Consider the following 25,338-nt stretch of genomic DNA (forward strand, 5'->3'; position numbering starts at 1 on the left):
GGTCAGACTTTCATCTCGACGAAGTGGATAAATCAATCCCAAAAGGACCCCGGATGATAACGTCGGTGCCTCCTGTTGATCAGGAAAGAGAGTCGGCTGAGCAGCTGTTCCAGACTTGGCCATAGCACGCTCTATAGTTAAATTCTATGGTCAACTCTTCAGTTCAGTCTGAGAAGATCATCATGAGCTCGTGTCACCTTTGATGACCGGGACCCAGCGCGGACGATCTTCCAATAGCTGCAGCGCGCCATTCTGGATCCGTCTCAACCCTCAGCTTGCAAGTCCAACTTGGGCGCGCCAACTTCGGGGACATGAGCCTCTCGATAGCCGAAGTGACAGCGAAGTCGCCGACGACCTGCTGAATTGCAGACCATGGTTCCGGCTCAATGTCCTCCACCAGGCTCCTTAATATGTGTCCATGACCATGATCCAAGTGATGGCCTCCGTGTTATATGCCGTTGGTCCTTCACGCGTCTGAGCCAGCCACTTGACCGAGACCTGAACAGACACGCATTTACATTGCGGCTATGCGTTGTGCTCGGGCACTAGTATGAAATTTGCACTGTATAGGACGAGCTTCCAGGCTGCAAGCTGAAAGTATCGGTGTGGAAGAGAATGACGTTGGGGGTAGTTACCGTTGGCGGGAGGTTAGGGTGAGTGTTCGAAGGTTGCCAAGTTGGCCTAGGTGTCGACTTCATCGATCGAAAGTGGTAAATCTGGTGGATCCAACGTGACCTTATAAGACGAGTCAAAAGTAACGAGAGAGAAGTGCACTGGTGTGCGTGAAAATCGAGCCGCGTCGGTGAAGGTCAGGGCGAAGGATGGAAGGATGGAAGGATGGAAAGATGAGACGGTGGAAAGCCAATCTCTCGAAACCGGCAAACAATCATGAAAGCCGGTTAATCCATCTATTGAGAGAGATGACGCGAGTCAGTAAGTCGGGCAAGGCTATCCCCAGTACCGGGGTCAATCGTACCTTTGACATCCTTCCAAGGTGACTGTCCATGACAGCCTGTGCTTTCACTGGTGTTTTCCCAACAAGCACTCCTCCGGACTTATCTGAGTTACTCGCGTGACGATCTTGAAAAAGGGTTTGTTGTCTTCGATGCTGCCAAAGAAAGGTCAATCTACCAGCGCCCTCTGTCAAGACGAGATCATGATGTGCTCCTGCGAGTTTGAGAAGATCACGTCAAAATCATCCAACCATCGCTCCACGGTCTGTCCATTGCCGATTGAGTTGATGAATCCCTGAAAGTACGTGTACTGACTCTCCTTTTCGTGTTGTCTCGAGTTATCGCGGGCGAAAGCCAGAGGTCTTGTCGGAGGCTGACGCTGCATGATCTGTTCCTGGAGACATCATTAATGCTAATCATGTTTAGTTGGTCACTATTGATTCATTCGAGGACGAAGCAGTGAAGAAATGCAGCTTTTCATCAACAGCAGCACTTTTGCTGTCTTTTTTCGGTGTAAGGAGAAACCGCGAGGTGGTGACAAGCGAATGTTGCTCTCTCCGACCAACTGCCGGATCTAACACTCTTCATGTCGGCCCAAAAGGGATGTCGGCAACGACCTACAACCATCCCAAGCCGTCTCCAAGACAGCGAAATGACGATGTGTCAAATGAGCAAAACGCGCCACAGCAAGCAGAAAAAGAACGGAATTCCAGAGGCGATTCGAAGATGATACTTCCTTCCAAGACTCGAATAATTACACGCAGATTGGCCGGTACTTTTTTCCGGGTCCGGCACAAGACTACGATTAGTGAATTACTCACAAACAAGAGAGAACGTCTGGTTTCATGGCCACACAGTGCCAACACGGGCAAATGAGCTGGTGAAGGAAGATGAGGATCCGCCACGTCCCGTTGGGACATCATCGCTCAGTCGTGGGCGGACTATCGACTCGAGAAGAACGAACCGGGTTGTTTTTGGATGGGTTTAAATGTTCCCTCATTCCACCAGCCTCTCTTCTTCTCCCGTAAGTCTCTTCTTTCTCTTCTCTCCGATCCTTTCGACGCAGTTTCATTCGTGGTCGACTCCCGAAGCCAGGCTAGCTTGAATACAACACATCTATCTCAATCAACGTATGGCCGACCGCTTTGTCCTTCTCCCACTGTCGTGGTACTTCGCGACTGCATCTCCCATTTGGCTTTTTAAACACATTTGCCCCCTCTAGATTTATTATTTCTTGTCCTTTTGCATCCTTCTCATCCTGTGGTCCGGTAACTGATCGTCTTCGTCATGAAGGCGCTTGCAAGGGTCCATCCCCGAAAGCACACATCGCCCACCATCCAGTCCCGCATAACTCTCGAGCGGGCAGTCCGTCAATATTTGATATCCTGTGATCTCTGTAGCTTTACCACGGCCAGTGGATCACCGCCCAAGGCCTGAGTATGTCGGCACGACTCGACGCCAGCGACTCTGGCAACCAGGGAGGCTCTCCTGGTGGCAACTTCGGACAACAAGCTTCACCACAAGCATCGAGGTATGTGAGCTCGCAATCCCTCTCTAAGTTGTTAGTCGACCATCATCCACCCTTTTTTGAGCACTCTCCCATGATCGCGGCACATCAGAAGGCCTTTTTTTTTTTCCCTCGAACCAGGCTGACCGGTCCGCGCACAGTATCGAAAGAGCAATGCCAGCAGACGACCAAATTGCAGTCCCAGAAGATATAGAAGCTGAATTGAAACATTACAACTTCCTTCTCGAGCAACTGCTAGGCTTGATCTCGAGCGGCGGAGAGGAATCTGTCTCGCGCGTGATTTCTGTTATCCGCTCGGGCGGCTCCCATCGCCAAATTCTCGACATCATCGAACAGCAATCCGAAAGCAAGAGCCCAGCCGGGAAGAACGGGGTTAAATAAGTCGCGCTTCTCACGCCTCCTAGAGTCTATTCTATAAGACTGTTCCGTGTGGCGAAAGGAACGAGAGGTGCCATATCATGTGTCATGAGATCAACGCTGGGGGGGACAAATTAAGATTTCACCCCCAGTACAGATTCAGATGGAAATTCCAGAACGGAGACCGGAATTGGTGGAGGGATCCAGACTCACTGGGAGGGGAACATATTGGAGAAGGGCGCAGTTTGGCCGAAAATAGCGCGAATCTTTTCCGTGACTTCCATCTAGCAATCGTCTGCCGCATGCTCCATGCTCATTTGATCCCATCTTCTTTGTCCCCAAGGGTGCGGCTGTATACAGCGTCATGTGCCCCGTGGCTCGTACGTTTCTGATCCCCGGCCAAATGCTTAATTGGGGCCTGAGCTAAACTCGCCTCTTCAATTCATGGGATTGTTTGATTCATGGCGCTGTCAGCCTCAAAAGAGAAAAATGTATTGGTGAATGGGAGGCGTGATGTGGCGAAGTCGCCCCTGATATCATCATGAACTTTGCTCGGTTCATCCCATGGTGCTTGTGCGTGGCTGCTATAAGTGTTGGACGGGAGATAAGTGCGCCAGTGAGAATGCGGCTTGTGTCACCCTCTATGTGAGTCAGGTTGCGAGACTCTAAGACGCCCAGCTTCATGATCTGGATGGCTTCATTTTGACAGCGAATCAGACGTCAGTATGTTAATTGTTCTAATGAACAATTAAATTGTTCAGTGAGTCAATTCGATGAAATCGAGGGAGATGGTCTCCGCGACCATCTCGTTTTTGGAATCGACCTGTGCTTGCCGCCAGTCTCTGTCCCTGAGCGAGTGGATCAGATAGAAAGGAAGACGCAAAGAACAAGAACAAGGTTAGCACTGTATTTCACGAGGCGTCTTTCTAAGAAGGCAAGTGGACGGCGAGTGAAGTGGCCCGTGGGCTGGTCCGGATTCTATCTCCGTGATGATGGAGCAATGGCATCACGGTCAGTGGAGCACGTCCAGCCCTTCCTTGGTCTTTGGCGACCATCTCGAGTGAGGCTCTGGAATCCTCAGAGCAGATCCTGCTCGGACTGGTCTTCTCCAGAGGGCCCAGATTGCCCAGGTTCAAAAGAAGATGAAGGATCGAGAAGCCCAGAAGGTCTCAAGGCTAGCTAGTTGGCCGAGTCAAGACCTGCAAGCCCTGCAAGCCCTGGCCTTGCAGGCGGAGAAGACACACCGAAGCCCCAAGCCCATCTCTCCATCACCTCCATCCCCTTCATCATGATCTTCGTCTTCTTTGGCATCGGTCCAATCTATCCTCACATGCAACATGAACAAAGAATTAACATCTAGACAAATTCCCTTCTCAAACCCCTCATCACACCCCCTCCCCGTCACCACAATCACTCCAAACACCAAACACCCAGTCCGACCGGACGCGCCCCCAGCCAGCAAGTAACAGTCACCACCAGACGTAACATGTCCCCATCGTCGTGTTTCCAACAAGTCCAGTCCTGCATTGCCAATTCTGCGTGAGCCTTACAGACTCAGACTCAGACCCAGACTCAATCCCGAGCACCGGGTGTTTGGGATCCAGAACATCCTACTCCAGTTCGAGAAATCACGAGGAATATACTCTGTCCGGCTTTCGCATGATTTAACTGCTTTCACTCTCAGGAAACGCAGAGTCCAGGAACGTGGCAGTCTCTGTGTTTCCGCTGTGAAAGAGGGAGCCGTGGCATCTGCAGCGTGAGAGCGAAGCAACCGATCATTCAAGGTTGATTTCTGGGTTATGATTCTCTTTCAGAAACTCAGGCCTCTGGTCTCTTGGCTCCGGTAACCAAGTGGAATTGTGGGTGGCTTGTTGGTGTCGAGTCAAGCACTAGACGCAGCACGAGATCCTATTTACCGCGCAATGGGATGGACATGGAAAAATGAACATTACCACCCCAAATCTAAGAGCGAAAAGCTCAGGCTTAAGTCCTGGATAAGAGCGTCACTTGATTGATACGGCGGATTTTGGACCGTACACCAGCTTAGAACCTACGGGATCTATGAAGTTATACGATATAATCGTCAAGTACCCTATATTGCTTTTTTTTATTATCTTCGTCTTTTGTTGAAATGACAGATTGTTTCAACAGATTGAGACTTCCATTAGTTGAGACAGCTTTCAAGCGAGATATGGGGGATGGGAGATGGAATACTCTGGGAGGGGACAGGGAAGATTGACGAGATTCATTAAATTTAGTTTGCTACTTGAGTACGTTTTAACGGAAGTACCAAGTAAGAAGGTTGTAGGGCACACTGGTTTGCTCAATGCTTATTTCTTCCCGAGGTTGACATTCGTGCGTCTAGCCTTACTTCAGCTATCTAAACGCGCGTGATAATGAGTGATACTCGGATCTGTCCGAACCTCAAAATGCCTTGCTTCTGGCAAGATACAACCAATGATACAACATCCCGTTCCAGGGAATCAAAAGATATACGCTACAAATCCAATTATAAAGACAGACCAACCCAAAATACGCACAGTACTTGAGATGAAATGAAAAAAAAAAAGAAATTCTTAAATTCTTGATGAGTCCCTTATTTTTAAACCACTGAAATGTATCCAACCATAGTCATGTCCAAAGCTTTTTACGGGGTGCAACGGTTAGTGAAGCGGGGGTAGAGCGAGCAATCACGGACAGTGTAGCGACCGCACAGCCAGGCGAGGAAACGCTCCAGACCGAGACCGTAGCCTCCGTGGGGGGAGGTACCGTACCTGTTCAAGTTAGTGTGTGTTTCTTCTTCGCTTTTCGACATGTTCAGTGGACTTACTTGCGCTGGTCAGTGTACCAGTAGTAAGGCTTAGGGTCCATGCCCTCGTGCTTATAGGCAGCCATCAGCTCATCCCAGTCATCCATACGCATACTTCCACCAACGATCTCGCCAACACCAGGCATGAGGACGTCGACACTCTCAGTAACGCGACGATCCTCGGGATCCTTCTTCATGTAGAAGGCCTTGATCTCCGCAGGGAAGTGAGTGAGGAAGATAGGAGTGTTGATGATATCCGTCATCTTGCGCTCCGCGGCCTCGGCGATATCGTCGCCGAACTTGTGGGGCTCGCCCTCCTCGTTAGGAATGTTGTGCTCCACGAGCCAGTCAATGGCATCAGAGTACTTCATGCGGCGGAAGGGACGACTCGGGGGCTTGAAGTCGGGGTTCAGAGTCTTGATGTAGTTGGCGATTTCAGGCTCTGCGAGGGTGTAGTTGATCACACGACAGATCAGCTCCTCAATGTGGTCCAGGAGGTCGTTGAAGGTAATGAAATCGAGCTCAGCTTCGATGTGAGTGTACTCGGACAAGTGGCGACGGGTGAGAGACTTCTCTGCGCGGAAAGAGGGGCAGACACAGTACACGTCGCCCAGGGAGGGGAGACAGGTCTCTCAGGTACAGTTGGGAGGACTGTGTGAGATAGGCGTTCTCGCCATAATAATCAAACGCGAACAAGGTCGATCCGCCCTCGACTGTGGGTGAATGAGTAAGGAAACAATACACATCAGAGTTGTAAAGACATACCTTGGGTCTGAACCATGGCGGGAGGGGTCACCTCCAACATGCGGTGGGACTCGAACGACTTGCGGAAAGCGCGCAGGACGGCGGAGCGCACCTTCATCACAGAGGAGGAAGTCTCACCACGGAGGACCAGGTGGCGGTTGTCGTACAGGGTCTGGGGGTCAGCATCGGGGGCGACACGGGTGGTAATCGCCTCCTTGTCACCGGCAGCGCGGCCAATGATGGTAAAGAAATCGGCGTGCAGCTCACGGCCGTTGGGAGCGTGAGCTCCAGCGGGGACGGCGCGCATCTCACCGTGAATGACCATGGAGGTCTCGAGGGTCAGAGTCATGATATCGTAAGTCTTGACCATATCGCCGGTCAGAATACACTGGAGATAACCATAGCCATCGGCCAGGGTAATGAAGACGACATCCTTCTGGGCACGAGCACGGTGAACACGACCGAGGACGCGAACACGGGTACCTGGCTGGTCGGAGCCGGGGGCGCGCAGCTTGACAATGGCGGGGTCGGTGACATCCAGACGAATGCGCACAGGCTTGGGCAGCGAGGTGTCCTCCTTAATTACGATCTTCTTAGCCTCCTCGAGAACCTTCTGGCGCTTTTCGGCCTCGGCCTTCTCGCGGATAGCCAGCTCCTGCTCCTTGGCGGCCTTCTTCTTGCGCTGCTCGTACAGGTTGGTGGCCTTCTTCATGGCGGACTTGGTGGCGGGCTTCCACTCCAGCTTGGCGGCAGGGTCGACATCATCACCGGCAGCATCTGTCTGTGACTTGCGGGTAAAGTATTGAATACCCTCGGTGGTGGGCGCGTGCTGCACAAAGGCGTGCACAAGAGTCTTGTAGGGAGCGGTCTCGGAACCGGTCGCGGTGGCGTCGTCGACACCGACGTCCTCGTCAATGTAGATAGAAGGTGCCATGTCGGGCAATTGCTCTGCAAGGACTGGATCCAATGGTGCCAATTGATAGTGCTCGGGTTTGGAGTGGTGGGTTCTGTGAAGATCGGCCATTAATTAATAGTGTGTCTCACATGTGAGTCATCTACCAAAATGACTTGGAAGGAAGGGCAAGAATAGTGCATAGGCCCAAGCTATGCTTGGAAGACATTGGAACATACCAGTCCGGAGGCGAATTCTTATCTTGCGGTCAATGGCAAAGCGCCCGTATGAATCGCACAGTCGGTGGAGGGGTAAATTTCCGCTGATAGCAGTTGGCGGGTATTCCCCGCGGATGCCTGAGGCAGCCGCAGCCCATGTCTTCTCGAAATTTTATGTTTAGGCCTCGACCACGCCCGGTACTCAATGGGTACAAGTCTAGACATTGAAACATGCGGACTTCATAAACTGAAGAGTAAAAGCGTATCCTTGGGAATTAGACTAATGTTGAAAGAGGCCATGGATCCATCTTGAGGTATCTTGATATAAAAAACACCCTAGGGAGGAAAGGATATCCCCGATGTTTCGGTGTGAGAACAATCCAGAAAGCGCTCCTAGTCAGCCACCATTTGACCTACCAAGGCTCCCTATTGACATGAAGAAGGTCACGAGACAAGAGGCTCTATAACCCAGTGTTCCTGAACAGTTCGCATACCAGGGACGCCCCGGGCCCGATGATTGGCGGGGCCTGGTCCAGTTCTGCAGGAGGCATGGAACTTTCCAAAAGTCGGGGACTGTTTACCTGGAGAAATCATTGATTCCTAGGCCTAGGTAGGTAGCCCGGACCAAACGTGTAAACATAAATTCCGGGTCCATGTCTGTAATATCTTTAACTAGCTCATAGGTCATACGCGGGTTTGGTCACCCCTTGAACCTCCTTTTCCATGGTAACTGGAACTGGCACTTCGAGGGCGCGATCTTTCCTCTTTTTCTCTCCCCCTTTTACTTCCCTTCATACCTTGCCTGGATTCACTTCCTTACCTTTCATTCTTTTTCTAACCTTTCTCCGCTCGTTTCGCCTTTCTCTTCTAGTCACTCACTGTAAATCTTCCTTCCCCCGTCCCCATCTCCCCCTATTTCCTACTTTCCCTCCCAAAACCCCCTATCTGATTCCGATCTCTCTCCACTTCTTTTTCGTTGCCCCCCCCTATTTTTTTTTTCCTTCAGCCTTGTGCTATTCTCTTGCCATCCCACTTATCGTCCCCTTCCAGCTAATCACATTTGCCAGTGCCTATTCTTTTCTCTTTCGGCCTTGGCCTTTCTTTCCCGTTGGGCCACCCCGTATATACGCATTCTCCATTCCGAAAGTTTTAGCCGGTACCTATCCCTATTCTGTCCCGCGATGCACATTCCAATTGACAATTCCTTCTAGACACGTCGTTCCTTTGACTTGTCGACTTTTCTTCTTCTCCTTCCACGGTTATAGCGACTGGTCTCCCTGAATGGTGTGAATCTGATAAACCCCCCTTTCTCTTCACTGGCCATCTCGAGTCTGGGCTTCTTCCATCCCTTCGCTTTCCTCTCACCTGTCGAGGGAAAAGCTGCTTTGGTCCCTGAAGAGCTTCACCTCGCCATGCAAGCTTCGGATGCTTCAGGCATCCCGAATCATTCTCGTTTTATCCCTAAATACGATACGGGCTTTTCACACGGCTCTTATAATTCGAACAACCCAAACTCCCTGAGAAACCGTCGCGCGAATATCCCTGCTATAAATACTGCCGCCGCCGGCCAGACCGCCGACATGTCTGGTGGGTTCGATATGAACTTTACTCCCCTCCTTCCTTCGCAGTTGCTCGTCGGTAGCCCCTTCCAACCCGGAACACCCTCGGCCTTTCACTCGCCTCAGTTCGCCAGCTTCGGTGGTTTCCCGCAAGCGAACGGAAATGGACACCAGAACAACCAGCACCAGCTGGGTAGCCCGACCCAGGGCATGCACAACTCTGGCATGTACCCTCACATGCTGTCGACGGAAGGATTAGGCGGATCCCAGCTCCTGGGTGGTCCCCAGTCACCCATCAACGGATTGGGTGGCCTGGGTAGCGCAGCCTTGGGTAGCCCTGTGGCCTCGGTTTCACCGGGATTGCTGTCAGGAACCAGTCGCACAGTATACTTAGGAAACATTCCCGCTGAAACAAGCGCGGAGGAAATCCTGAACCATGTGCGCAGCGGTCAGATCGAGTCGGTGCGTCTTCTGCCCGATAAGAACTGCGCCTTCATCTCTTTCCTGGACAGCAGCTCTGCCACTCACTTCCACTCCGATGCCATCTTGAAGAAGCTAGCCATCAAAGGGAATGACATCAAGGTCGGCTGGGGCAAACCCTCCCAGGTCCCTACATCCGTCGCCCTGGCTGTTCAGCAGTCGGGCGCGTCCCGCAATGTTTACCTGGGAAATCTACCTGAGGAGACCCTTGAGGACAACCTGCGCGAAGAGCTGGGTAAATTTGGACCCGTCGACACAGTCAAGATCGTCAAGGAGAAGGCGATCGGCTTCGTGCATTTCTTGTCTATTAGCAATGCCATGAAGGCTGTCACTCAGCTCCCCCAGGAACCGCAGTGGCAAGCTCCTAAGCGCGTCTTTTACGGCAAGGACCGTTGCGCTTATGTCTCGAAGACACAGCAGCAGAATGCGGCGCAGTTCCTAGGCATTGCGCCCGGTTACGCGCATGTGCTGAACTCCGCCGATCGGGACCTTATTTCTAATGCTCTCGCACAACAGTCCGTTGCTGCGGCCGCCGTGGCCACGACTGCTGGTGGTGTGAACAACCTTGGCAACAGGACCATCTATCTCGGAAATATTCACCCTGAGACCACCATTGAGGAAATATGCAACGTCGTGCGTGGAGGACTCTTGCATCACATCCGTTATATTCCTGACAAGCACATTTGCTTCGTCACCTTTATTGACCCTACCTCGGCTGCCTCATTTTACGCGCTGAGCAACCTTCAGGGCCTGATGATCCACAACCGCCGACTGAAGATAGGCTGGGGTAAGCACTCTGGACCCCTGCCTCCCGCCATTGCCCTGGCAGTCAGTGGTGGCGCCTCTCGTAACGTCTACATCGGTAACCTTGATGAGGCTTGGACTGAGGAGCGCCTCCGTCAGGATTTCTCTGAGTACGGTGAGATTGAGTTGGTCAACACTTTGCGTGAGAAGAGCTGTGCCTTTGTCAACTTCACCAACATTGCCAACGCCATCAAAGCGATCGAGGGCATGCGCAACCGCGAGGAATACCGCCGGTTCAAGATCAACTTCGGCAAGGACCGCTGCGGAAACCCGCCACGACAGGCTGGTAACCAGGGTGGAAACCAGCAGAATCGCAACGGCAACGGTTTAGAAGGCCCTCAGTCGCCTTCGCCTGCGCTGAATGGATTCCAGCAGAGCCTCAGCCAGTCCGGTTCCCAGTCGAGCCCTACTCGCCCTGCCCTGTCGCCTGCCCCAGGTTCCACTGGTTCCCAGAATGGCCATCAACACCGCCACCCGTTGCAGAATGTTTCCTCTGCTTCGGGGGCATTGAATGTGGGTGTGAACAACCCGCTGACCATGTACCTCAACCAGATGTCTGCTCAGCAAGCGCAGGATCAGGAGAATCAACTCAATGACCCCATGGCTCTGGCTGGTCTCCAGGCTCAGTCACAGGCCTCGCAGCAGCAATCCATGTATAATGGCACTAGCAACGGCGATCTTTCCAACGGAAACCTTAATGCGCCAATGCACTCACACAAGTCTTCGGTCAACGGCAATGGCTACCTGAGTGTAGGCAACGGCTCCGGTCACGGTCACCACTCCACTGCCAGCACCAGCAGTCTGAGTGTGCCCCGTGCTTCGCACTCTCGCGCCGTTAGTCTGCCTTCATTCTCCCAGGAGCCTTTTGGACCGGTTGCTGGCCAAGGCAGCCACATTCGCACCGGTCCGACACACCAGCCACAGAGCAGCTTTTCTAGCTTCTCGACCGGCCTGGGTGGACTGAACCACTCAGGCTTCGGCTTGGCCATTCAGAACGAAAGTTCTTTGCCTGGCTGGGCCGAAGAGGAGATCGGTGCCAAATAAACACCTCTCCTTGAAAATGCATAACCCGACTCATTACCCTTGGTGAACTTGATGGCATTTTCCCTTCTTTCCCCTTTTTCCTTTTTGACACATAGTTCTTTTTGATGTGACGCCATTTATTCATCCAACTTCGTTTCGTGTATTGGTCTTAATACCTTCTTTTACACCATTCATTTTTGCTATAGTCTGCTTTTCTACTGCCTTTGGTTTTGGCTCCACTTCTTTCGGGACCAAACTTTTTTCCTCCATGACCTCTACCTCCTTTAATCCCCTTCGCTTATCACTTTGTATTGCTAGCTATGAGTTTGTTGCTTCTTTTTCCTCTTTCTTCATTTCGCGGATGGGCAAGGGCATGCCGGGTTGGTCCCCGAACTTTGACGGGCAGCATCCAGATATCTTGAGGTTTGTTTCTGTCTCGTGGATATCGGCCCCTTTACTGCTTTTCCTTCACATTCGAATATTCATGCAGCTGGGTGATTGCATCGGGCGATACGATCCAGTGAAAATACCCATTTTCTTGCTCGCGTCCGCCTCGAGGGATAGGTCGAGACGGATGACTTGGGCTACAGATGTGTAATTAGGAAAGTTCCCAGGGAAGAATGAAATGAGTCGACGAAAGATGATCAGTGAACAAGCCAGTAATCACTAGTGATGTAACAACTCAACTTTGCACTGGATCACTGATCGAGATCTGATATCACGTGCCACCCACGAAACCCAATCTCGACGTAACGAGCGGCCTCTTCCACCACCAAGGATTGTTTCCAACTGCCATCAGCAACTTCCCCAGACGAATTCAAAATGGCCCTCCCACCAGAGCAGATCAACATCAAGCGCCGTCGAGAGGAAGAGCCCGTCGAAACATTGTGTAAGAAATCCCCTTTTTTCACTCTTGTTTTTACCCCATGATCTAGACCCCTCCAACACAAGGTCATCTACATGCTACAGCTCCACTGTATAAAAACCCTGTCTCCATGTTCAAAGGCCTGTTCCTTGACCTGCTCTACCGCACCATGGCCATGGATCCATCTTCGGGCCCATCCAATATACCCCGCGTTTCTCTATTGAATTTTTCATGTCCAGCTCCATTGCATATCTAACACTACGTTCAGACATCCAAGCTGCACTGCACCAGACCAAGCGCCGCTTTACAGACTTTGTCTTTCAGCGAGTCACTGTCAGTGCCAAGAATATTGATGATGCCGCCCCAGCACCATCACACCCAGCCGCGCAGAGACTCCTACGCAGTCCCCGTTCCGTGAGCAGCTTATATGCTCCCAAGCAGCGAGCACCGCAATCTACCTCATCAAGCGGTGTGCCCTTGGTGCGCGCTACCTCTCCCGGCGCAGAGATACGCGATGCTCAACGGAAAGCCGCCGTGCAGAGAGAGGCCGACGAGCAGCGTAAGCGCGCTTTGCAACCAGCTCCTACTGTCCAGTCTGCGCCTGTGTCTCGTGTAGATTCCCCAGTCAAGGGTGGAGAGATCAGAGTCCTGCTCCATCGCATGGCCGGTCGCATTCGGTGCGTCGGTTCCAGATCTCTAGGTCCAGTACCCCTAGCCTGGGCTCTCTTCGCGGCTCGGGTGGTATTCAGAAGCGTCGTGATGGAGAGTCTCCACGAGTGGCTGTTCTTGTTGAGCAGCTCCGACGTAAGCCGCATTCCCGGCAGGCTTCTATGGTTGCGGATCTTGTTGGTCGGGCACCGGCTGATGAAGCCGACGTCGAGGCTCAGGACATGGTAGACACCTCACCTGTCAAGCCCAGAAAGCGACCTGTAGTCAACCAGGCTGAGAAGCGATGGAGAGAAGAGCGACAGAACGCTATCTCGGCTGCGAAGCAGCAGATTTCTGACACCTTTGAAAAGGCCGCGCAGGCGAAGCAGAGTACCTGGGACGAAGAATCTGAGAAGCTCGCCCGTGAATTTGAACAAGTTGCGCTGGAGATGGAGCAGGACATGGAAGTTGACCAGGACGAAGGCCCCGTCGCACCTGTGCAGCCAACTCAATATGCGCCCGTTTCTGCGCCAAAGCCATTGAAATTTCAACCGCGTTTACCGAAGCAGCCTCGTGTAGTTCAGCCACCACCCGAGTCGAAGATTGAGGATGCTTCCGCTCAGGCGGAAGATAACGAGGATGACTATGTTTACGACGTCTACATCCGCGGCCGATCGCGGAATCCGATATGCTTACGAACCCGCTGGCTGAACTCCAGTCTGATCAGCAGATGAAGCAGATTGAGGCAGCCAATCGGGGCATTGGAGTCATTGTCATCACTGCAGAAGACGAGGACGTATGGGAACATTTTATCGAAGATGATGATGAGGCATGGGATAGCGAGGACGCTGATTCCAATGGTGAGTTTCGATTAATCTCGATGCCTTGGCGTTTTCCCTTATCAGGCCGTCATACCCGTGTGAGAACGAGAAATGAGACAGAGAAAAAAAAAAAAGGCAAAATGAAGGAATACATTGCTGACCAGATGACAGCGGAGAATAATCCAGCCAACGACTACCCAGATGAAGAACTTTCGTCTGAAGATGAAAATGACGATCCTACTGCCATTTACGGTAAATATCGCCGCCAAGCCGTGTCTGATGATGAGGAGTTCGATCTCGATTACTCGGATAACGAGGGTGGAGCCCAATTTGGATCTGGATATGGATACCAACGTCGGTATGGCGGCATGGAATCCGACGAGAGCTTCTGATTGGGAACTTCCTGGTGATGTGTGGGGGTGGCTTACCTGGATAGAAATCGCGCAGAATTTGCACGGGACACTTGTCCTTTCTCCTGGTCTCATTGGCCTGGCACTGCTTGCGATTCGGGTATGGGGGTGTGTATCTACGCTGGCAAGGCCGGCGAGGCAGACGGACGCGTCACGATCATTGGGAGAATTTTAGTGTTCCATTTCGGGCGAGACGAATCAGCCCTTTCCGCGGGCTCTCTTACTTCGTTACTTACCCTACGCTGCTGCTGTGGCTGACTCCTTGTTCTTGGGTGGTCTCCATCTGAAGACCTCTGACCCTATGACAGACACCAACACTTCGCATCTTCCGGAACATTGACCAATTTACGATTCCTCTGCGTGCTGATCATCGGTAATCCTCATCGTGATCCAGTGAGAGAGAGCTGAAAGGGCTTTTTTCCGATTAGGCCCCCTTCCCCTCTTTTATGCCATGGAATAGTCCCTTTCATCCTGAAGACTTTAAACTCTTCATTCGGGAGATACTCCGCGATAGACAGCCGTGCCACGTGGGGGGTGATGCGGGGTTGAGGATCGGGCATTGTCGGTGCCGAACAGAAAAGAAATAGAGCCACCTACATTCACATCTCTAACCCTATTTTCAAAAAAAAAAAAGCCCAAAACCAACCTCCAGAATCAAAAATTCCATAGATCGACTGCCCTGGCAACTACCTAAGCCCAAAGAAGAAAGAAGTGAGCCCTGTCGTACTTCTGCACTGCAACCCTGGAACCGACGTAGCTACCCCTGAGAGGATGTTAGTATATACCGCGACGCACAACCAACACAACCACAGTCTCGCAGCCGAAACACCACTAATTCGACTTCGCATCAGGCCACTCCAAACCAACAACTTGCACAGCTCACCATTCGCCCACGCTCGCGCCCCGGTTGACACCAACAATTTACGAATCAGTCATCCCGCATGCCTTGAAAGAGTTTGCTCTGCATGCACCATGCAGCCGATCTGTCCCGTGAGGAGACCCGAGCTCAAGAGTCCTTTTGGCGCCCGTCCAGCAAATTCCCATTGGCACGCGCGTACGGGCGCAGGAATTAATTTCCAGGGTGTGATGCTAGACATGTTGACGGTAAGGCTGTACGGAAAACACCTTCCCTTCAAACCAAAGGGGGAAAATACCTTACCGCTCTTACACAGGCTTGTTTCCCCCTAGGTAATGTTTCTTATCGCAGCACAATACAGACACTATATTCGTCGTCATAGCTATAAGGCACTTGCACAAGTACGATAATCTATCGACCTTCACCGTCCCATCCAATTCCACCCTCACCCAACGTCAACCCATTTTGATTGAAAACATTTTAACCACCGCACCCAGACATGGAATGAATAAATAAACCCCCCCTAAAAGTTCCGTACCGGAAACATTCCGCCTGACTCAGCTGAAGAAAATCAGCCGTATGTGCTCGGAGCAGCCGGGTGGGACGGGGCCGTACCATGGATGCCCATCGCGTCAATGGTTCCCTCGGCATGGGGTTTACCTCCATCACTGAATATAGTGACCCAGTCCGGTCGCAACTCCGAGTCACTCCATGAAACTAGCAGAAACACTAAGTATTAGTTGCGCGAAAGTTGCATGACTTAAGGTCGGAGCACGGAATACCGCGCCGGAACTACCAATTCCCATGTCTCTTTGAAACTGGAAAAAAGTGCGGCTCTGCAAGGCTGTGTGTTTTTCCGCAATCCCTACGTAACTAATCTATGTAGGATTGGGGTAAAATGGAGGGTTCGCGTGTATGGTACTGTCAGAAAACGGATCTCATATGTTTTTGACTATCCTGATGTGGCCACTTTGAATACGATCAATACGATTAATTACGGCCTTGGATATTTCCGATTAGGCCCCGCAATACGTGAATTACGCGCGGCTGTGAGATGTGACAGGTAGACGGGGCTGATGGTGTTGGAGTCCCGGATCTTGTGGATTTTGTGGATTTTGGAGAATAAGCCCCGAGGAGCCGAAACACTTACGCTTCGCCTGCCAATTTACTGTACAATGTAACATAGATTTCATTGAAACTTCACGATGCGAGTCGGTATTTTTAGACTTTTTAGACTTTGGATCTGTAGATCTGGACTTTGCTTTGAATGTCGGATTTTGAGATCATTTGCAGAGGGAACGCGACACCGCCAGACCTAGGCGAAAACGTCATGGGGAAATTAAATTTCGGTGGTCGCCAAAACTGTCCTAGATGCATAGACTGTGCTCTGCCGAGTGAGGTGGATCGAGTCTGTGAATGGTGGGCGAACCATACATTCTCAATGCATTGTCGGCAAAGTCAGAAGTATTCAGGGCGTTTCTCGTTGCCAGCTCTTATGAACTGGAACTCTTCCCTTTTTCTTTTTTTCCTTCCCTTTTTTTTTTAATAAAAGGCTTACTACTACATACCACTGCGGCGACCTGCGGCGACCTGCGGCGACCGCGGTATTACCGCCACTCGCAGAGATAGCGGTGGCATGTCATTCCGTGCAGACACGACAGTCCTATTATAACAGGCTAGCGCAGCTCTCAAAAAAAAGCCGACTGTTGAGAGTACCCAAGCAAAACATTTTCGAAGATAGGCATAGAGTGAGAACAGACCCTTTTTTTATGGGCTGTCAATCGTATTGTGCAGTGTTAGCACAAGGCTACGGTCCCGAGGCCCTGGCGCGCGGTGTGACGGTTGAGGCATTAGTCTGGTTCTGGGACCATTGTCAGTGCCTATATGCTCTGTGATTGGGGGGAGGGGGGGCTTAGAAATCATCAACATTAGTCTAAGAAGGTTGGGGGGGGGGGAGGGGCCGTTGCCTTATGATCATGAGTCGTGCCATTGTAACCCCCCCCTGCGTTGCAACTTGAAGATGTATCTCATTAGACGGGGTCGTGATAAGCCGATGAAACGATGATACGATGGAACACTGGGCGAAGGAGGGAAGGGACTCTAGACGGTGTCTCGGATGACCCTTGTGCTGGTCATTGTGCCATCGGTCCTATAGAAGGGATTCCCTTGACAGCTCACAGGATCATCGGTCTCACGACATCCACAAACATGCGCATAATCGTCACACCGTAAAGGAAAAAGACATTAACGGTCTTCGTGTGACGAATTATGGAAAATGGGACGCGGGTCCCCGTGCCGCAGACAACGACGAAGAGAGCAATTATGATGCGAGTCCTCTCCGATGGTGCCATTGGAATTACCAGCCGGAATTCTTCCCCTAAGGATCCGAGGCTAAACCTGAAGTTCCTCGAGGTCAACTTTGGTCCGGATCAGGGGATCAAAGACACCTGCGGATGTCCACGGTAGAGGCGGCAATGGAACCAGCCTTCCCCTTTGGTGGCAGGATCCCTTGGCGAATTTACTTTGTCCGGCGCAACTGATTCCCTCACTTTCCAGGGACCGAGCGAACCAATACCAGTAGCCCAGCGGAGACCAGAGAGACATTGTGGCGTGGGGAGACAGTGTTACTGGCAGATCATGGTTCATCTGACTCGCACGAAGCGAGATGAGATCAAAGTCCGGTCTGAGCCTTGAAGATAGGACAAACCGCCCATGCAAGGTTGACCCTTTATGACCCTTTCCCCTTTCAAAGCGCACAATCTCCAAGTCGTGGGATATTATCCTGAGACTTGTTGCCTGTGAAGAAATGATGAGGATTATCATTCGTCATGCTCACTGCCGATGATCCAAGCTCCTTCAAACCACGTGCTGGTGCTCGGCCCCTGCAAAAAAAAAAAAAAAAGAAAACGGGGGCTTGACGCGCGGGGCTCCTGTACCTTTGCTGAGGCTTACGGCACGACCACTAGTAGTCGTTCTAGCGTTAGGGACAGGAAATCATTAGCGAGAATGATTATAAAATTAAAGTCTAAAAAGTCAAATACGCGCAACGGTAAAGTAAAAAAAAAAAAACCCCAAATAATGCCGAGGTGTCGCCGGGTATTCACCTTTATACTTTGGCTCTTTACCCAGTGTGGTAAGTAGACGTGGGACCCAATCTCACGAAAAAAAAAAAACCTCGCATTGAACGTTGTCTCTGAAATGGGTTGAAGATGATATAGCAAAAATGGGATCCTTCAACACGAGGTCTGAGCTCCACCAACGCCTGAAGATTATCCCGATCCGCAAAGTGGACACGATACAGAGATAGGAAATAGATACGAGGTAAAGATTACAGGTGACCGAGAACCTCCATGGTTAGGCTATCGCAAGAGGTCTCACCATCTCGAAGCTAAGGTCAATAATGTCTGGGCCTTGTGTTCTCATTCTTGTCATCTCTCTTCCTCTGATTTGCTGCTTCGCTTATCTAGTGGTTTCTCGGAATGGCGGCTCGATCTTTCCAGAAGCGTGTCAAAATTCGGGAGCAGTCATCAGCCATGTCTTCACGTCCGCAACATTTCCCGACGGCTAAAGCTGAAATGAGTAAACGAGCTCATTCCTTTTCCGAAGGTCCATCGGCTTCCACGTAAATTCCGCGCGATGTCAGAACGGAGGTTGGGATCCTTCGCCTTTTCTTCCATTCATTCAACCACCCCCTACTTTCAGAAGGAATGCTATACAAATGAAATATGACTCCATCGACTCGTCATGCGGTAATAGAAGCAACTTGTCAGGCACCCTAGGGGGGCCTTACCAGTTCACGACACCACTTTCTGAATTTGGGCTGCAGGATTCTGGACCACATGGCTTGGCACGAGGACGGCCGCTACGCCGAAGATAGTAATGGGTGCGATAGTGGGGTCCAAATGGTGGAGTGGTGGACTACCACAGTTTGTCGCTTCCGATTTGGCTTCTGCATGATCTTTTCGCCTGACCCGCCCACCTATTACAGTGCTGTGGTTCGAATGCGGCTGAAAAAAAGTGGTGGCTATTGTCCGGCACCGAGAAGTCCACTTTTCGGCCGGACCACGATTAACTGGTGGTCGAATTATGTTCATGACTCGCTTGTTAGATTAATGTATCCATTCCGCGAACGCTGATTTGATGGCTCCTTGTCAGCATTCAACTTTGTCATAGCTGACATAGAACCACTTTGGCTAAACCGTAGGGTAAGCTGTGCATGGTCAGATTGGAGGATTTGCTGTTCGGTTGTTTTTCTAGTGGACGAATAGGTCCGCTGCCCCAGTTTGCGGTCCTTACAGTATGGAATTGAAGAGGATCCTTGGTGATCGTCGATTTAAATCATCCACCATTGCGCAATTGTACGGCTCAGGGTGCGCAAATTTTTTGAATTAATAATGCCTCGAGATCCTATATACCTCCTGTATACCTCCTGTATACCTCCTGTATACAAGTTGTACCATTTGCGCAGAACCGTCGGTATGCCACGCGTACTGCAGATGACAGTTCGGCGCAGTTTGGGGGACCGTGATTTAAGTTTGCAACCAGGATCTATGCAGGGTTGGATCGTGGCGGCAGTGTCTCCAGTCCTTAGCCTTGTTCTTTTTCCGTTTTTGTTTTTGTTTTTGTGTTTTTCTTTTTTTCTTTTTCCGGATTTCCGCGCACTCTCAAAATAAAATGCAATCTGGGTGGAATACCATACCTTACCGTACAAAATGACCGTTAGGCACTCGAAGCCGGCGGATCTAGGACGTAAGACCTCGCACTAGAACTCTTAGGTAGATACCATCGGTCGACTAGTGGACATAGCAAGGAAAGCGAACGTGCGTCGCCCTCATGATAGCTGTGGGGAGGCATGAGCCGAACCGTTCCCCTCAGCTCAGCTCAGTCGACGGTCGCCCCTCTTCATTAGCCTTTGTTGCGCAATGACAACATTCGCAGGGGTCCAACTGCATGTGTGGATTTGATGACGACTCCCACTCACCGAAATCTTCTGGTCTGCGCGGGATCGCCCCGTTTCCAAAACAGAAACAAGAGCCCTGGATGCCTGATTTGAGTCGAGGGGGGGCGCGCAATTGACGTTGTGTTCAGTAAATCGATTTTAAATTGCGTGCGACTACGCACAAGGTAGAGAGAAACATAAGATTAGTAGAGAGAAACATAAGATTAAAAAAAAAAAGAAAAGAAAGAAAGCCGGTGCCGACCTGCAGACGGCGGCTATCGCTAGCGGGTGGCACAGGAAATGGCGTCGCCCAGAGCGGGTTGATTCCCTAGACTCTACGATTAATTCAAATCAACCTCATGCCGACCCTGCATGAGATCGAGTCCAGTTATGAGATGTCATCGGGATCGAGGATCGCAGACGAAGCAAATAGATCGACAAAGAAGTTAAAATCAAGAAGAGAGGTGCAGAATGTGTAGGGGGGTTAGGGGGGGAGAAGGTGGTAAAGGGCGCAAGCGGCCGAGGGGGGGGGAAGTAAAGGCGTGTCGATCCACAGAAGACACATCTGTGCCAGCGTCTGTGCAGCGTGATCCATAGCCCATCATTAAAAAGAACCGGATCCTCAATTCCATGATTGGATCATGACGCTGGAAATTCCTGCCACGTTCCACCCTGGTCGGGGCCGGGACCCCTTACTGATGGCCGTTTGAGGCCAGGATCCGGGATGCAACATGCGCGACATGACTCGTAGCGAAATGTGAGAGTCCCCGGGAGATGCACGGGCTAGAACGAGAGGGGGAAATAATACGATAATATGCTTTGTCTGGAGCGAGGAAGACAATCTTTCGTCAAAAGATGAAAAAGATTCGGCGTGTTCGCAATCACATGACCCGGAGGAACTGCGGCTACGCGACTAACGCCGTCGATTCAGCCTCTCCATTGGACATGACTCCACTGTGTCAAGAGCCGGGGGGTCGCACGCCGGTCTTAGCCCGGGGGCCACGTTGATCTGATCTGCACGGAGCCGGGAAGCTCCAGGCCGTGAACTTGAAAATGAAACAAAGAACGGCCTGCCTAGCGAGAATAGGAGTCGCGAGGAACCTAGGGTCTGCGACAGGCTACTCTACCCTGCTACCCTGCAGCTTGGCTAACCTGTTACTTGGCTACCTAGCGGCCTTACTACCTCGTGTATCTACCTTAGTTGGGAAATAATCGCTGATGGAAGTGTTAGCGAGCACAGGCCCTTTTATGTCATCTCGATGTTTAACGAGGGAACTTGAGTATCTTGATCACGTCAAATCAAGGCCGCTGAAGAAAATCGGCGTGTCAGAAGCCGTTGCAGATGACCGACGATCGCAGTGACATCACGCAATAGAAAAGGGGGTGGTCGATCCAGTGGAGCTTTGACCTGATCTCGACTCTGTGGGGAGACCAATTCGGCTCGAGACTTGACTGTGCACGGAGATGCCGTGCTAGGACTAGGATAGAAATTGGTACATCCCCGCGGTCAACCAGGTCAACCATGGAACCCGATTTCCTCGGTCACCTTTCTCCACCGATTTGCGCCATTTTCCCGGTCAATGCAATGTCCGTCTCATCCTGATCCTTGTGAACACAACGATCGGGGATATTTGATTCTCTGCAAATGCGTTGGCAGACGCACCGAGGGATCCACTTGACTGTGCACAAATTGAGCCCACATTAGTCCCGGTCTCTCATTCGTGAACATGTCCCAGAGCCACGGCTTGCGTTGCAACAGGTGACTAACCATCTTCCAATAGACGCCGCGCTTGTCTGTTGGTTTTTGTGATTCTTGCTTTTTTGCTTCTCGCTTTGCATATCTCTTTCCCTTTATTACTCTTGTATCTTTCGTCTCGAGGTCAAGGTCGTCCAATGTTACCATCTCTATCGACATACTGGGAAATCCCCCTCCTTCCCCCAAGAGGAATTCGAAAAGAGGGTCCCTGAACGCCCTGGGTCAGAGCGTCCCGCATCCACTTTGTCATGCTCACATGAACCTTTTTCTGCTTCTTAATTACTCAGGTGGGCTTCTTGAAACATAAACATTGGGTTAGAACAGAAAGTGCACGCGAGGGTGAATATCGCACTCGTGCCACGGTCGATGCTCAATTATTATTTTAGCCTGTGTTGGGGACTTTTAAAAACAGCCCAAGTTGGTTTTCCTGATAGACCGTGCCACTGCTAGACACCGATGGGTCTCGTAACGATGGCGAATCGAGACTCATGTAATACGCGTCCCCACAATTTCTCAGTGTTGGTAATATTGGTTCCCCCGCGGTAGAGAAATCAATTACATGAAACATACATGACAAATGAAGAAAAGGAAAAAAAAAAGAGATCTACTGAAAGATTGTGCCATTTACGCCCCGTTCCAGATATGGGTGAAATTGCCGCGGATTTCTAAACAAAGAACGTCGTGAAGTGACTGATCACCGAAAGCCACCCATTCTGAAGTCTAAGGATTAGAAATTACCCGATCCAAAGAAACACCCTGTTCCCCTTGGTATGGAACCAAGGATTGCCATACATCGAACTATTTTCTACAAGTAGAACAAAATGGAGATATCAATTTACCCCGTGGCGAACGAGATATTGCCAATTTCAAGATCTGTACCGTTCACCGGTTATTGAGGACGGGGGAGAGCTGGATTTATTTTTATTTTTTATTTTTTATTTATTTTCATTTATCATGACTCGAGTCACTGGACGGTTGCCCCCATCGATGGCCCCCCCCCCTCCCTGAATCCACTCCCCTGTTAGCCCCAAGAAGCCTTGTGTGTATATCCGCGGTACAACTAAACAGGGGATGCCATAGGTGCAGACAACCAGCCCGACCCGTACATTCGGTACACTGCACCCAACAGTGGTGTTAGTCTGCGCCTGCGACTATTTTCGCAATGATTTCCCCATTTTCTCATTTAAGCCCGACTGCTCCATATGATCTTCCGCCATTTTAGATTTATTCTGCGATCTATAATTCCCTTCCTATAACTTGAAGGTGGTCGCGTATACTTGCTTTCCTCCCCTTCCGTCCATCCACCCCTACCTCACACAATCTGACAACCTTCCGCACCCTACGCTCCAGCTTGGCAAAGCTCGAGCTCGAGCTTCAGACAATTCCCTATCTCGTCAGCATCTGGAGAATTTGTTTGTGATCATCTCTTACCCCGTACTTGAAGTACACGGAACAGGTCCACGGGTTTCTACTTTTTTTTTCGGATCCAATATCTATAAAGCAACGCAAGCTATAAAGAAAGCAACAAGAGAAAAAGAAAGAAATAGAGACAAGCTACACAACCAAAGACCCAAGCAACCCCCCCCCGCTCAGAAGAATGGACGCTCATACGGAAACATACACCAAACTCGCCTCATCACGGCAAAGCCGCATGAAAATTGACTCTCTCCTCAACCCACCCACTAACTCTGTGGAACGAGACTATCAGCCCATCTCACCATGCGAGACAACACCCTACCACCAGGGATACCCCTCATCACCAGGCTACTGGCGCTACCAAGGCTACCACGACACAAGTCCCGGCGCCACCTCAACAGCAACCACCCACGCCTCCAGCAACTCCGCCGCAAGCATGCACCACCATCACCACATGTTCCTATCCTATCGACCAAGCGGGTCCGCCCCTTCTAGCCCAGACCCGTACCAGCCGCGTGAGCGCTACGACTCCGTCTCCTCATCCTCGTCGACAAATGCCGATCGCCGGCGTCCCCCGCGCCCAAAGTACGAGGAAGAAGAGATGTACTTTATCTGGTACCATCGCGTCGACCTGTGCCAGGAGTGGAAAGAGGTGCGCGAGAGCTTCAATCGGCAATTCCCCAGTCGGCAGAGACGCGGATTCCAGGGTATACAGTGCAAGTTCTATCGCTTTATCAAGGAGAAGAAGTGTCCTACGTTGCGCGAGCAGAGGAGAATGAGAGATGGAGAGTTCTTGCGTGAAGGTGCCAGTTTGGGAGCTGAGTCTGGCGCGCCCAGGTTTGGCGTCATCGAGTGGGCGAATGTTTGGTATCCGTGGATGAGAGAGGATCGCGAGACGGCCATGCAGATGCAGAGAGAGCATCAGGCGAGGCAGCAGGCTTGATCTTTACTTTTCTTTCTTACATTTATTCTATTCTCCATGGAACCTTGCGTGTTTATATTCCTGTGGGACATGCGGCTTTCCATTTGCTATTTTTGTGTTAGGGAGAGGCCTTTTGTGATTTTTCAAGATACCTCAAATGGAGTTTTTGATGCGTTTGGGTAAGGGAGGGTATTTGATTCCCTTTTTGGGCTAGGCTTTTTTTCAAAATGCCATCTGTTTGGAGGGACTTTCTTATGATATATCTTCTATATACAAGCTATGACAGCAATGTTAGGGATCCCGAGGAAAAAGCCGTTCAATCATCGTAGCTCTAGTATTCCGCACCACAGTACACTCGAATGTTATTCAGAGCTTGTGATACATGACTCAGACGATATATGACAGCCTAATTCACCGATGGATTCGCCACAGAAACCAAATATTGAAGCCTTGCTCAGCCTAAATTCATAGGTCGGGCTCCCCGGGACACGCGCTGAAAAAAAAAAAAGGTAAACACCCACGCACAAGCATTTAGATATCCACCCCATCTCGGCATTCCTCCGTAACTTTATTAACAAGACTCGGAAATTTCTCCCCCAGGACATCATTGCAAGATTCCGTTCCGCCTCGAGTAGTCTCCATCTTCAGACATTCCTCACGGAGCCGATCTCCCTAGCCCGATTGTCCAGATCCACTCAAGTCCCCTCCACACTGAATCCACCCGCCCACTCCGGTGTCTAACGGAGCAGTTTCCCTCTTCCGCGTCAATTTAGGCGAGGACGCATTCATTAGGCGAGTCGTTAGTGACTTTGAGTCGGCATGCCCCGAAATAGAGATCTCGTAAATTTTCATTCTTATCTTAAGTGTTGCTTGTCAGATACTGGCCCGCGAAACCCGCGCGGCTCTTGGAATTTCCCATTTAACGGAATGCAGGTGGGAGGGGATGTGGCCAGCTCGAGGTAATTGAGTTTCTATTTCTACAGAGTAAGCCTAGTCTTGCGGGACCCGATCCGGGGCTTTTCAGACCTCGTCAAATGGCGCCCTTTTTAGCATCGACCCGTGGATGGGCTTGTTTGGGGAGGGTGGAAGGGGGGCAAGATACAATTACATTGTTGACTGCCGCCGTTACATCTTACGTAGCCTCGCGCACGACATGACTCGACTTGCACTAGCTGAGACCGCACCGAGCCGTTCGTAGTGTTAGGTGGTCATTCGACAGGTCTCTCTGTCGTCGCCACGTTCACGCATAGGCGAAGCACGGAGCAACTAGTGGCATTGGACTCGCAGCTCAAGGATCTGGTGAAGTACTGGCATGGACATCGGATAAAATGGGAAAGA

The 25,338-nt window shown here is 51.0% G+C and overlaps 6 protein-coding genes across 6 annotated transcripts; 4 read left to right on the top strand and 2 right to left on the bottom strand.

Annotated features, from left to right (window-relative positions):
- Positions 1 to 1,143: 1,143 nt before the first annotated feature.
- Positions 1,144 to 1,338, bottom strand: N7477_005484 (uncharacterized protein; the record flags this gene model as incomplete). Its single annotated transcript, XM_056967147.1, has 1 exon — positions 1,144 to 1,338. One exon carries the CDS (start codon positions 1,336 to 1,338, stop codon positions 1,144 to 1,146), a length of 195 nt encoding a protein of 64 aa, XP_056821901.1.
- Positions 1,339 to 2,392: 1,054 nt separating this feature from the next.
- N7477_005485 (uncharacterized protein) lies at positions 2,393 to 2,862 on the top strand (the record flags this gene model as incomplete). The annotated part of the gene is made up of 2 exons (XM_056967148.1): positions 2,393 to 2,484; positions 2,622 to 2,862. The coding sequence occupies 2 exons, from the start codon at positions 2,393 to 2,395 to the stop codon at positions 2,860 to 2,862; spliced, it is 333 nt and encodes a 110-aa protein (XP_056821902.1).
- Positions 2,863 to 5,485: 2,623 nt separating this feature from the next.
- Positions 5,486 to 7,415, bottom strand: N7477_005486 (asparagine--tRNA ligase DED81; the record flags this gene model as incomplete). The annotated part of the gene is made up of 3 exons (XM_056967149.1): positions 5,486 to 5,612; positions 5,669 to 6,278; positions 6,413 to 7,415. 3 exons carry the CDS (start codon positions 7,413 to 7,415, stop codon positions 5,486 to 5,488), a joined length of 1,740 nt encoding a protein of 579 aa, XP_056821903.1.
- Positions 7,416 to 8,913: 1,498 nt separating this feature from the next.
- On the top strand, positions 8,914 to 11,388 carry N7477_005487 (putative differentiation regulator (Nrd1); the record flags this gene model as incomplete). Its single annotated transcript, XM_056967150.1, has 1 exon — positions 8,914 to 11,388. One exon carries the CDS (start codon positions 8,914 to 8,916, stop codon positions 11,386 to 11,388), a length of 2,475 nt encoding a protein of 824 aa, XP_056821904.1.
- An 801-nt stretch (positions 11,389 to 12,189) lies between these two features.
- On the top strand, positions 12,190 to 14,093 carry N7477_005488 (Iwr1 domain-containing protein; the record flags this gene model as incomplete). Its single annotated transcript, XM_056967151.1, has 5 exons — positions 12,190 to 12,256; positions 12,501 to 12,909; positions 12,948 to 13,536; positions 13,599 to 13,740; positions 13,873 to 14,093. 5 exons carry the CDS (start codon positions 12,190 to 12,192, stop codon positions 14,091 to 14,093), a joined length of 1,428 nt encoding a protein of 475 aa, XP_056821905.1.
- A 9,166-nt stretch (positions 14,094 to 23,259) lies between these two features.
- N7477_005489 (uncharacterized protein) lies at positions 23,260 to 24,021 on the top strand (the record flags this gene model as incomplete). The annotated part of the gene is made up of 1 exon (XM_056967152.1): positions 23,260 to 24,021. One exon carries the CDS (start codon positions 23,260 to 23,262, stop codon positions 24,019 to 24,021), a length of 762 nt encoding a protein of 253 aa, XP_056821906.1.
- Positions 24,022 to 25,338: the final 1,317 nt, after the last annotated feature.

Source organism: Penicillium maclennaniae, assembly GCF_028827695.1.
Source record: "Penicillium maclennaniae strain IBT 15551 chromosome Unknown utg000005l:1.0-2652337.0:1.0-2654196.0, whole genome shotgun sequence".
NCBI lineage: Eukaryota > Fungi > Ascomycota > Eurotiomycetes > Eurotiales > Aspergillaceae > Penicillium > Penicillium maclennaniae.